At 38.0% G+C, this 13902-nt stretch overlaps 1 protein-coding gene across 3 annotated transcripts in view; it reads left to right on the top strand.

The window, feature by feature from the left end:
* The window catches only part of COL12A1 (collagen type XII alpha 1 chain), a 114797-nt gene that overhangs the window by 73240 nt on the left and 27655 nt on the right, over positions 1-13902 (top strand). For all 3 annotated transcript variants that reach the window (XM_045803810.2, XM_045803819.2, XM_045803826.2), the window contains 12 exons: positions 627-746; positions 1823-1969; positions 2694-2810; positions 2998-3144; positions 3682-3756; positions 5696-5835; positions 7442-7565; positions 7739-7882; positions 9399-9563; positions 10924-10962; positions 11065-11203; positions 13520-13662. In XM_045803810.2, the coding sequence (XP_045659766.2) occupies positions 627-746; positions 1823-1969; positions 2694-2810; positions 2998-3144; positions 3682-3756; positions 5696-5835; positions 7442-7565; positions 7739-7882; positions 9399-9563; positions 10924-10962; positions 11065-11203; positions 13520-13662 (1500 nt within the window). The remainder of the gene's footprint in view (positions 1-626; positions 747-1822; positions 1970-2693; positions 2811-2997; positions 3145-3681; positions 3757-5695; positions 5836-7441; positions 7566-7738; positions 7883-9398; positions 9564-10923; positions 10963-11064; positions 11204-13519; positions 13663-13902) is intronic.

The raw sequence follows: 13902 nt of genomic DNA on the forward strand, positions 1-13902 counted from the left end.
GAATTTTCCAGGATGTGCCAAGCCATTTCCAGTTTCTCTTGTAAAAAAAGTTTTTAAGTTGAATTCTTTATTTGTGTAATGCTATATCACCCAGCGTGCTGCCTGATAGCATTGGTTTACGGGGTGTGGAGCTGGAGGCAGTACTTGCGGAGGCTTGAGGATTTGCTCTAGGTTATGCTGGGGGAGGATAGAAGGGTGCTGGGAATGAACATCATTTCGGTCTAGCTGTGTGGTCTTGGGCAAATCAAATCTTATTTATGTGATAAGGTGGTGGGACTAGGCAATTTCCAAATTGCTTTTTGGCTCTAACAATCTGTAATCTATAACATGCTTAAAAATGGTATGAGATCTCTCGTAGTTTCTGTAATTCTGCATTATATAACCTACGAGCTCTGGGACTCATCAGTTCCTGAGTCCATTTGAGTTGCTGTTCGAATTTGGACAACTGCTAAGCTTTCTGTTGAACATTTCAAAACTTTTAGATTGCTTTCTGGATGAGGGCATTATAGGATTTTATTAAATTATTCTCATGGGACCGTGCTATCAGTGCTCATAATCAGTACTCATAAAGTTCTGTGCTGTCCTTGTGTGTCAAGTCAGTGATGTGTGCCAATATTTGCTTCCAGTGGGACTGCTTTCACCTCAAAACATACACATCTCTGATGAATGGTACACGAGATTCAGAGTATCCTGGGATCCTTCACCCTCTCCGGTTCTTGGATACAAAATTGTGTATAAGCCAGTGGGTAAGGAAGCACCTTTATTATCATAAAATGCATTAGAGAGTTGTTTGTTTATGAGGGAGCTCATTAGATTCTCTTGATAGTTCGGTTGTCACCTCCTCTCCCACTAGAGGCAATATTTTTGGAAATAATGTTCTAAGCCAATAGTCCAAAGTGTCATTGTTACTATGGGTGTAGATGAGACTCTCATCAAATTGCATGATTAAAAACTTTGGCCTGGTTCATAAAATTACGCTAGTGGAATCTGTGTCCAGACATTCTGTATGTTATTATGATTGTGAAATAATGCGTATTTAATCAATATAAACTTTTATATTTTCCCATTATGTCAAGGTGTTATTCCATTTTGGGCATATGCATTTTAGTTTATTCCTGCCAGGCTTGCTTTCAACTTCCTATTGACATTTGCACTTAAATGGATATCACCTTGATTAACTGATTTGCTATCTTTGTTTCTGTGTTCTGTCCATATGTTTAGCGAAATGGAAGAAAAATATTCTTCGTACCAAATTTGCCAGGGTCTCTTCCATGCACCCAGAGAGGGTGTGAGCTAGGAAGAGATTAAGAAGAGAGGACAAGAGAGAGAAAACATGGGCCTTAAGAGAGATAGCTGAAAGGTGGAGGAGGTGTTGGTAACTGAAGACATTCAGTAACCAAACTCGTGGGACGAGGACCAAGACAGAAGTTCTTAAATCATCTCTACAACAAATTGGAAAAATGTTAATTGAGCACCTACTATGTGCAAAGTTGCCAAAGTGGGGCTTAGAGAAGAGGCTTGAGGGTTTAGGGTAGTTGAATATATGATTGAATTTATTCATTAAAGGAACATTGATAACATATCTACTACTTTCTAGGTACTGTGCTATGTACGCTTTGAGAGTAAGAGGTGAAGAATTGAGTCTCTGCTTATAGCTTCGTATTCACCATATAATGGAATGTATGGCACAGTAACAAGTGCATGATGGGCTGTGGAATCGATGGTGTTCATACTATCATTTGAGTATAAGTTATTTGATTTAAAGGAAAATTTGAGACTAGGAGTGGAATATTTCTATGTCTTTTTGTGATTGTTATTAAAGGTTCCAATGAGCCCATGGAAGTTTTTGTTGGAGAAATGACATCATACACGTTACACAATCTCAATCCTAGCACCACCTATGACGTGGATGTTTATGCTCAGTATGATTCTGGACTCAGTGTCCCCCTGACGGATCAAGGCACTACCTGTGAGTCACGTATCTTTTTCATGGTTGTAAGAAAAATGTAGTACAAATTGCAAGGTCAGCCTGTTTTAATTTTATTTCTTCTTAACATATGCATGTTTCCTCAGCGTTAAGTAAGTGGCTCTTTCTTGTCCAGCCAAACAAATATATAAGGAATATAATTGAGTATACAAAAATGTATGTGATGAAATATATTTTGAATGTTGAAAGACAAAAAGTATAGAAATTACGTTTTTATCCTTGAATTAGTTGTAAAATTAGATTTGGAATGCTATGTAGTTTTTTTGACATATGATGTTGAAACATCTGTTACCTAAATGCATTGATTTAATTGAAAGTTTTCACAGAAATGCCGTGATTACTGACTCAGCCCAAAGATAGATCTTTTTGTCAACAGGTACTGAATAACTATTTAAGGATTTAGAAGAGCCCTTTGGAAAAGTTTCTTATTATTTTACATGAGACGCATTTGTTATTTGTAGTGTCCAGTAGAACTATATAGAATGTCTTTCCTTTGAAAATTAGAGATAGAAAGAGAGGTCTGTTTTAGCGGCACCACATTTTCATGTATATTTCATGTAAGTTTCTTACAAGGAGACCTACTAAGAATTTAGGCATTTTTTTTCCAGCCACAGTGGAAGTTTTAAAATTGTGTTATGATTAAAAGTATGCTTTTTTTGTCTTTATTTGCAAAGTAAATCTATTTCTTTTTTTCTTTATTTTGTAGTGTATTTAAATGTGACAGATCTGAAAACTTACCAGGTTGGGTGGGATACATTCTGTGTTAGATGGTCACCTCACCGGGCAGCCACCTCCTACAGGCTAAAACTAAGCCCCGCAGATGGTACGTGTGCCAAAAAAAAAAAAAAGAAAGAAAAGAAAAGAAAAAAATACTAAAAAGAACTGGAGCACATAGTAGCAACATTTTAAACTTCAGTAAAGGAGATGCCATTTTGCCTATGAAATGATATATAAAAATGTCTTTAAATATAATTGATGATGACAGTGGTATTTCTCTTTCTAATAATCAGGAACCAGAGGACAAGAAATCACAGTGCGTGGATCAGAAACCAGTCACTGCTTTACTGGCCTCTCACCAGACTCTGATTATGGCGTCACTGCTTTTGTGCAGACACCTAATCTCGAGGGACCGGGAGTCTCTGTCAAAGAACATACCAGTAAGTTTTTGAGTAATCTGAAAGTCTCTGTAAGGCTTCTGAATAGAATGTTCTATGTGTGGGAGACTTCAGTGACTCCTGTGTAGGCACTTTTCCCTACAGGCCACAGTAATGATTATAACGATGGCAGATTAATGAAGGAGTCTGTGGCTGGTTCAGGACCTTTTTCTACAACATATCCATGTTTTCCCTGTTACAGAGTTGGTGTTATTTTAAGAAAAAGGCTACAGGAGGGAGATATGGTTCTAGCTGGCAGTGAGAAGGTGAATATGCACCCATAGTAGTGACTTTTACTCATTGACCCTATTTGAAGGCCTTTCATGCATCCTTTCAAGTGTGGTTTTGCTTCCCACAGCTGTAGTCAGTATTCCAATGACTACCGATGATACCAAATTTGGACAAAATAGAATTTTCAATCTCTCAGTGCCAGTGAGACTTCATTTGCTATCTAGGACTTAAATTGCTCTTAAAATGTACGTCCTGTCATATGAAATTTGCACAGGTTATGGTCTTCTAATTATCATTTTTTAATTCTAGCTGTAAAACCAACGGAAGCCCCTACGGAGCCACCCACCCCACCTCCCCCTCCCACAATTCCACCGGCCCGGGATGGTAAGTGGCAGTACATTCAGCTGATTGGGATTTATAGCCTTCTTATTTATTTATTTATTTATTTATTTATTTATTTATTTATTTTTTAAAGATTTTATTTATTCATTGTACAGAGGTAGAGACAGCCAGCGAGAGAGGGAACACAGGCAGGGGGAGTGGGAGAGGAAGAAGCAGGCTCATAGCAGAGGAGCCTGATGTGGGGCTCGATCCCATAACGCCGGGATCACGCCCTGAGCCGAAGGCAGACGCTCAACCGCTGTGCTACCCAGGTGCCCCTATAGCCTTCTTATTTATGTAGCCTCTACATGATTTCCAATTGATACAGGGTATTTCTGATTTACTGTTCTTGCTGAAGGGTTTTTAGATTAAAAAAAAAAAAAGATTATCAGTAATTGTTCTTCTCCCCCTCAGGCCCAAATTTGTGTGTATAAAATCAGTCATAAACTACAGCTCTTCAGTTGCAGCTCAGAAACAGAGCTGTTTCCTCAATTTTGCAGATTAATGTCTAGCGACACTTCGCGTAGTCCGTGGTCACATGATGGGCATTTCTTTCTCCTGTCTGCTGGCATCAGTAGGCACTGTGAACTGTTTTGGCTGTATCTTCAACCTACCTCTGGGGCCTTTGGCTTTGGAATTCCTGGCTTCTGCCCTGGATTGCACAAAGCTAAAAAATGTTCATTCACTGAAGTTTGAGACATAATTGTCACTTGCAGTGAACTGGCAAAAAGATATGCTGAACTAATAGGACTGGTCTCTCAGTAATTTGGGGCAGTTCTCAGTGTTTTATCAGATTAAGTTTAAGCTAATTAACTACTGGTTTAGTCTTTTCCCACATTCTGTTTCCAGCATTTAATTGAAAGAACTTCAGATGTTAAAAGTATTTTTCTTTTGTCTTAGAAGGTTCTAGAATGCTACAACTTTATTAAACCTATTAAATAAATAAAATTAAAAATTAAAAGTATATTCTTATAGGATAAACTAATATTATACAAGGCAAATAGTATTGTTATAAGGTAAAATAATAATGGGTTTCTTTAAATTAGACTATCGAAAGAAATTCAGTAAATAAACTTGGCTTAAAAATATTGATTTTTTTTCTTAATAGACTCTACTTTTTAAAGAAGTCTTAGGTTCACAGCACAATTGAGCTGAAACTACATGGAGTTCTCATATATAACCTGCATCCCTCTCCCCCCCGCCCCGCCCCCAGCCCCACAGCCTCCCCTAGTATCAACATCCAGCACCAGAGTGGTGCATATGTTATAATCCGTGAGTCTACATTGACACATCATTTTCATCCACAGTCTACAGTTTACATTAGGGTTCACTGTTGGTGCTATATATTCTACATGTTAAGTTTTTATATACTAAAATTTTAATTTTTTTTAATCCTCCAAGTCTGAAAATTCAAGTCAAAGATATTATTTTATTCCTTTCCTTTCTTCCCTCTGTATAATTCTAGTGGCCTAATTTAAAATGAAAAGGCACCTTATTTCCACCAAATCTTCGATAATTATATACAAAATCTCCAGACCCACTGATGGCTATTCTTAAATTCTGGACGTTGTTGCTTTTCATTTGATTGCCTCCTCATCTATTGTTTGAAGCCACTTGAAGAGTTCCGTGAGAAAAGAGCATATATTTGCATCATGGATCTAAACAGATGGGATAATTCCAGAGCAGAACTTGAGGGCCAGTTAGACTAGTGCTTCTCAAACTTTCTCGTGCATATGATTTGTCTGGGTACCTTCTTGTTGCTAATCTGATCCAGGAGGTCTGGGGTAGGGCCCAGGATTCTGCATTTCTAAGAAGCTCCCAGGAGATGCTGCTGCTGCTGAACTACACTCTGAGGTTTTAGGCTACATTTCTTGGTTTTGTAACTTCATTTGAATGAAAAAATTCATGAGAATTGGTGTTTCTCTGTTTTTTTCCCCCCCAGTATGCAAAGGGGCCAAGGCAGATATTGTGTTCTTGACTGATGCCTCCTGGAGTATCGGGGATGATAATTTTAACAAAGTTGTAAAATTCATCTTCAATACTGTGGGAGCCTTTGATGAAATCAGTCCTGCTGGAATTCAGGTGGGTGCTGTTTCATAGGTGGCTATTCATTTGTAACGTCTTGTTATTTCCTTTGAATATTTGTTTTTAAGTAGAAGGGCTTTTCAGTATAAACTATGTTTTGACTTTTGTTACTTACTTTTTCCTGACACATGTATTTTTGGGAAGGAGTTGGGTGTAAATGGCAAATAGAAAAATAAAAAAAATAAACCCTCCTCTAGGTATTCTCTTGGCTAGATGATACTCCCTTTTGGAGAGTGTAGGGCATTCCTGCTCTGACTTCCTGATTAAGACTTCCCTGGATGATACATTTCCATAAAAGGTCATCTAATGTTCTGGAAACTAAATGCATTATGATTGTCATATGCTGTTAAGTTAGAGGACTCAGTGATGAATAGCGATTGGTGTGGGTGTGTGGCATTTCATACTTGGTCATTGTGGCATCCTAGATTATGAAAATAAGAGATTTTGACATAAGTCACAAATAATTTCATAAACAAATCACTTCTTCTTTTATGGAATATACTAAATTTCAAATCCCCAAATAATCCTGCGAACATTTTTCCAACCTGAGAAGAGTAAAAATCCAAGCTAGTTATAGTCTTAATTAATGTGTTAGCAACCAAGCCATCTTTTCCATCCTTTTAGAAATTGAGATTTCTAATAAAGAATACAAGAATAAGCACTGTATTTTATTAACTTCAGTGTGCCAGCTACTTTCTATACATGATTATCAGTTCTTAAAACAACTCTAGAAATAAGTGTAATTATCTCCATTTTACTGATATGGAAACAAAAGCCCAGGGATGTAAAGAACTTACCCTATGTCACATAGCTACAAACTGGCAGAGCCAGGATTTGAGCCCATTGAATTCTGACTATGAAGCCTGTACTCTTTCCAGTAAATCATATGCTACTAAGTTTGTGGTGAGTGCTGATTATTATCAACATAGGCATAAAGAAAGGGGGGGTAATCAGAAGGGGGAATGAAACATGAAAGACTATGGACTATGAGAGGCAAACTGAGGGCCTCAGAGGGGAGGGGAGTGGGGGAATGGGATGGACCGGTGGTGGGTGGTGGGGAGGGCACGTATTGCATGGTGCACTGGGTGTTATATGCAACTGATGAGTCATCGAACTTTACATCGGAAACCGGGGATGTACTGTATGGTGACAAACATAATATAATAAAAAATCATTAAAAAAAACCATAGGCAGCATTTTAGTATTACTGTGAAAAGTAGATGCAGTTAGTGAGAAGAAGCAGTTGGCTGAGAACCGATTGCTTCGCCGACATTTGAGATCAAGATGGTGTGTTCTCATTTCTAATCCTGGGACCTCACTCTTCCCTAGCTTCACCCATCCCTTCCTATATCCTAGAAAAAGGATGTGGATACCATGTGAATACAGCATATTTACAATGTTAATATTATTGACAGTTTCGTCAAAGAGTGGAAATGAGAGAATTTAATGAAACAGTAGTCAGTGTTATAACAATAGCTATAAAGAGCTTTTACTATTCTGTCAGACCTAGGACACTTCCCCATTCAACAGCAGGAGTAGCCACTAGAAAATTAAAATATAAAAAGAGGCATCTTAACTCACCACCGACCACATTCCCTTTCAGGTCTCATTTGTGCAGTACAGTGACGAGGTCAAGTCTGAGTTCAAGCTGAACACGTACAATGACAAGGCCCAAGCCCTGGGGGCCCTCCAGAATATTAGGTACAGAGGAGGCAACACAAGAACAGGTACAGTTAATCAAAGTGTACGTACACCTTCACTCTCGAGAGTGTTGGGAGTGGTAGAACTGAGTGTACTATCACGTTTCATTACTCAGATTCTTATCAGTTGAGTGTGAGTAATGGCACTTGGGTAGTATTCACTGAACTGACACTAAAATCTTCCATACCACACTCTATAGGCAAGGCTCTCACATTTATCAAGGAGAAGGTCTTGACCTGGGAGAGCGGCATGAGGAAGAATGTCCCCAAGGTGCTGGTTGTGGTCACAGATGGTCGGTCACAGGATGAGGTCAAGAAGGCGGCTTTGGTCATCCAGCAGTCAGGTAAGCATAGGCATGAATTTGATGCCTCGTGATTGCACTATTATCTTAACAGTTTTACATGTTCAGGAATGATTGCAAAAGATGACACTGCTGCTTTTACTTTATTGTTCCTGCTTTACTCTGTACTACGTACCCTTGAAATGTTAGTTTATGTTTAATCATGGATGGTTTAGTAATTGCTCAAAATGGACATGGTGTATATCTTTGTTGAAGATGTGACTCAGGGTGTGTGAAAGAGCAATCCTTACTTCCCCAAAGTGGCTGGAAAGCTACGGAATGCAGTAATAGAATGCTCCTAGAGCAGGCTTCCTGCCACAGCAGAAGTGAATTTTGATGCTGGGTCCCTGTGCAGGGAGAAACATAGGGAAGCCTTTCACTTTAGCACATGCTTGCAGATGTGACCCAATGCAGCTTGCTGAAAGGAGATGTAATGAGGCCTCAGAAAGACATCTTGGGGGTAGACCTTGAAAATCAAGTATCCTGAGAGCCTCCTGGCAACACTGTCCCTTGGATTCATTTTTTAGAATTACTAGAGATAAAATGAGGTCTGACCAGTACTTGCATTCACACTTTTCACACTCCTAAATCCCAACCCCCAGGCAGAGTCCAAGGTTAACATATTTTGGAGAGAATTCTCTTTTGTGCGTGATCTATTGTAGTAAATTACAAAATAATTTGTTATATGGAATTTGTCATCTGCACATACATGATTCTTTGGCTAAAAGTATGAGTCATGATTAGTGCTAAGTAATACTGTCTTCTTTCAATACAGGTTGTTCTTTGCACTGTTTGTTTGCTTTGTTTTGTTTTTATAAATTTTTGCCTTTATGTTACATACTTTGACTAGATATCTACATATTTTGGGCTTTTGGTTGATTTAAGTTTGGGCTCATGAATACTTGCTCAAGTTACCTTATTTATATCTCATTAGAGAACTAATTTCTTACATAGTCTATTTTTTCTACTTCCAGATTAAGCTTTTGGAGTGAAGTCTTTGTTTATTTGTATTAGCCTAAGTAAATGGAAGTTTATTGCCCATGGGAATTGTCAGTTCCATTTCGAAAGTGGCCAGAGTGCTGCCTTTGACCTTGAGTTTGTTGAGAATATCAGTTTCAAGAGCTCAACTTTTAAAATGAGCCCATTCTTGGTTTTTGAATTACATAAACCTTAAAATGTTAATGGTGGCTAAGAGAGCTATAGAATGGATGGGTATGTTAGAACTGTGGAACTCTGGAAGGAAACGTGCACCACATTAAGACTTGTTGCTGTTAAAATGTTCTTCTCTTGTTAGGATTTTATTTTAGGAAACCCAATTAGTTGAGTTTTCTAAGCCAGAAAATAGGAAGACCTGGAAAAAGTACAATTTATTACAGAGAGTTTATGTCAATTAAAAGGACTTGCTGCGTCTACTGAGAAAATACAGCATCATTTGTGAAAAGATTTTATTTTGAATTGCTCAAACAACAACGGACGGAGAAAGGGATATGTAATTTACTCTATAAACACTGCTTTGCAGGGTTCAGTGTCTTTGTAGTCGGGGTGGCTGATGTTGACTACAACGAGCTTGCCAACATTGCCAGCAAACCAAGTGAACGGCACGTGTTCATTGTTGATGACTTTGAATCTTTTGAGAAGATTGAAGACAACCTCATTACATTCGTCTGTGAAACTGCCACTTCCAGTAAGTCCCAGTCCAAATGGATCCACAATCTCACCTGTTTTGGAAGATACTACTTAGTGGACAACTGTCTGTGCTATATGGGATCAAGTCTGTGCATAAATAGATTCCAGGGAGATCACTTGGGAATCTGATGAATCATTGTTCCTATTGAGATCGTGCTAAATGTGTGTTTGTCAGAGGTCCACTTTTAGCCTTGATGATGTAATATTCCTTGTATGGAAATGAAATGTTTTAACATATCCTTTTCCCACCATCCCAATATTATGACATTTGAGTAAATTAATCTTCAGCTTAGAAATTCGTTTATAGAAGCATTTCTGTAAGATGAAGGTTTTCCCTATTAGTAATCAATTGGTATTTGTTCTGTCAACATCCGTGTTTCAAGGGAGCAGTGAAAACACTGATCTTTGCATGTGCACTCCATAGAAATGCACTTGGTTCTCATTTGTTTTTTTGGGTGTAGATTTTTTATTTTTGGCCAAGACTTCAAGTTCAGCTTTTAAAATCCAGTGAAGGACCAAAGATTAATTATTTAAGTCAATTTATCTTCTTCCCCATCCATAAGTGCCGATTCTTGGGATATGATTTTATGGAGACAGTTTTGTGGCTAGTATAGGCCCCTGATCCTAGGGAGGGCTATGCTTTACAAGTGTGTTATATTTTCCCCTATTAAGCATTACTAAAAACTCAGAACTCTGGTTAGAGGTGGCAGTAGTCAACAAATACCAGCGGTTTACTATGAGAACTTACGCTGAAGCTCAGCGTGGAACTGCGCTGGTGGAAGTGGGTCTGGAAGTACTGTTGTCTCCCTTGCGCTGCAGGGGGTCCTGAAAGCCACCCTCTGTTAGCCCTGTCTCTGGGGGGTCCAGGGTGAAGGGTACTGCACACTCGTCACTGTTAGGTGATGTTTGGTAGGCGACATGAGGCTTGGCGGCATGGCAAAGATGGCTGGATAGGGACAAACTCCTCCTGCCTTTGCATACCTTTAAAATCCCTTGGGAGAAAGTTTCTTTAAGCTATTGAAGAACATCTGAAAATTTAATTCTTTTTAATTCTATTTTAATTTATTGAATTCTCTATTAAAATCCTGTAATTCTATTTTACTATTCATGAGAACACTGTAAAATTCCCACTTGGGCTGGAGAAATTTCAGAAAACATTGATTATACTAGTCAGTACAAGAATTTGTTCTACACAAAGGACGTGTACAAAAAAATTACTTATAAAAGGGTAGATTGATGTTATTTTTTATAAACGGGTCAGCAATTCCCTGGTACATGTACATAGCTGGCTTGTGTGCATATGTAATGTTTGCATGTCATGTCGATGAATCATACTTAAAGAGCACTGTACATTGCAGGTTGTCCTCTCATTTATTTGGATGGCTACACCTCACCAGGTAAGCATTTATACCCTTGAACTAATTTATTTCAGGATTTAAGCAGTAAAATCATTAACCTGACCTCATTTCAATATTTGCTTTTCTTTTTTTGTTGTAAAGGTTTTAAGATGCTTGAAGCATACAACCTGACAGAAAAGAATTTTGCTTCTGTACCAGGAGTCTCTTTGGAGTCAGGGTCTTTCCCCAGCTACTCAGCTTACAAGCTTCAGAAGAATGCCTTTGTGAATCAGCCTACAGCGTAAGTGTGACAAGTAGGAGGTTCCTTTTCTGATAATGGGCCTGACACTTTTTTGAGGTTCTTAGAATTTGTGCTGACTTCTTAAAAGCTAGAAGCTTTAGAATTGTTAGAAGTCTTCTTATGGATGATTTAGGTTAGTTTCCTTAAATACAGTCGGGTTAAGTGTCTTCCATCGGGTCCCGCAGGAGACGAGAACTCAAGCCTTGGTATTCCCAGACCCAGGAATCTCACCTGGTTCTGTAGTATTATGGATTACGGGCCTTTTGGGATTTAAGGTGAGGATTATAGATTTAAGGCTTCTAACGGAGGCTGTTTAAATAGGAAGGCAATTAATTATTTTGAACATTTCTCCCTGTGGTGCAGAGGGACTGAATGGAGTAAGTGCAGAATGAGAGCCGGCATTCTTTTCAGTGTTTCCAATCTCCAGAAGATGGACTATTGTGGCAGTGTTGCTTGTCTAAGGTCAGACAGGCAGTGGTTAGTTTTTATTGCCCAGTGCTCTGGCAATCTGATGGGTAGCTCTAGCTGTTGTTATTTTACTTCACGAAAGTTTGCACCTGGGTATCATAACTAAAATATGGTTTTTTTTTATTCATTAGAATTAAAATACTTTAATGTTGAAAATATGTGTTTGGCAGCTTATGGAGAGAAAAGAACAAGAAGAAATAAAGCCATCAGAACCTTAGGACAGGGTCAGAAAATGATGTCTGAAATTTGAAATCCTTTGGGAAAGCTGATGGAAAATTTAAACTAAAACCAAAGCTAATTTCTTTTAGGAAAGCACAGATCATATTGTTGTAGTTTGACCACATTGGAAGGTCCTAACTCTTTTATGGTTAACCATGTTGGTTCGCAGCTTTAGGCTTGTCAGTGAACCTTAATACCAGTGTTTAACTTTCAGTCACCACAAGATATGATTCCTATATTTTAACTTACGACAGCCTTGCGTTCTTCAGAGTCAGAACTTGTGGCTGAAAGAAGCTGAAAGAAAGAAGCATAAATGTAGTTAAAAGTTTTTTCATAAGCTCTTACTAACTGAGGAAGGAGAAAAATGGATTGGGTGAGAGATGAATTAAGATGGAGAAGATAAGATTTTTAACATGGAAAATTATGAAGATAGTGGGTTTTTGCACATACAAAAGGCATCGTGTTAGCTTGCCCAGAACACGTGTTTTAAGAAGCAGGGCAGTGTCGTATTCCAGAAGCACCAGTGGTGTGGTACTGGGACGTGAAACCTCAAGAGAAACTCCGTGAACTCTGTCAAAGTTTGTGAAGGAATAGCTTCTTTTCTGTCCAAGAGTTGATAATTAAAGCCTTTTCACTACCTTCGGGAAGAAAGTATTATTAAGTGGTCTTAGACAGAAAACCATCAATCCTGCTTCAGAGGTTCCCCCAGAACAATGACTGACTCAACTCTGGAAGAACACACGGGACCACATTTTTTGTCTAATAGCCTTAGAGCCAAGAAACACTTCCTTTTAATTGAATCACATCCTTTATCATCACTAAACGTTTGCACATGTACATGACTTTAACATTTATTACTGGTTTTATTTTTGGGAACATGTGAGCTTCTGGAGATTATGGGATTTATTTGATTTCAAGGGAGGAATTTGGAAGTGTAAAAGCTATTAGAGATAGTGAAGGAGAAATTAAAACCTGAAGCCATATAACTTATGATCTCATACCTTTGACATTGGAAATTAAGTCTATTTAGTAAGATTCATTCTCTTTAAATTACATCCATAGATACAATGTTTATCACTCTAAAATTATTATGTAATTTTATAATCATCTTTGTGTCTAGAAAAAATTAGGATATTAATAGTTTTTTTTTTTTCAAAGATTTTATTTATTTATTTGACAGAGATAGAGACAGCCAGCAAGAAAGGGAACACAAGCAGGGGGAGCAGGAGAGGAAGAAGCAGGCTCATAGCTGAAGAGCCTGATGTGGGGCTCGATCCCATAACGCCGGGATCACGCCCTGAGCCGAAGGCAGGCGCTTAACCGCTGTGCCACCCAGGTGCCCCAGGATATTAATAGTTTTTAACAGTAGGATAAAAGACCATTGGGCAATTTCCCAGACTTTTGCGCCCTTAGCAGATTGTAAATAATCTATTAACTACTTATGTAATGGATCTTTAGTGTTTGTGCTTTTGATGTTTTCCCTAAAGTTTTCCTCTTCTCATATGCAGCCAGATTATTATGAATGGATTCTAATACTACCGATAATGAGATTATCTTATAATAAAGTATTCTCTATTTCTGGTGAGAAATCCTTATTAATTAATTAATCAATTATGTTTTATCCAACAGAGATCTACACCCAAATGGACTCCCTTCTTCATACACGATTATATTATTGTTCAGACTTCTCCCAGAAACTCCCAGTGACCCTTTTGCTATTTGGCAAATCACAGACAGAGACTACAAACCACAAGTTGGAGTAATTGCAGATCGTAAGGACTTTTATCTTATACCAAGGCACATGCATACATATTTTTTATTATGTTTTCCTTTCCAGAAGGTTTTAAGAACCTTCTGAATATATATATGTATATATTTACATGATATATGCTTTTATGTTTAAAGTTTTAAAAATATATCTGTAAATATTCTAATTACATTTTATCTCAACCTAAATGATTGAATATTTTAGAAATCTCTCCAGCAGGAATTAATTGTTAATACTTTCAACA

This window comes from Ursus americanus, chromosome 29 (assembly GCF_024610735.1).
Source record: "Ursus americanus isolate L20-20 chromosome 29, mUrsAme1.1.p, whole genome shotgun sequence".
In the NCBI taxonomy this organism is placed as follows: Eukaryota; Metazoa; Chordata; class Mammalia; order Carnivora; family Ursidae; genus Ursus; species Ursus americanus.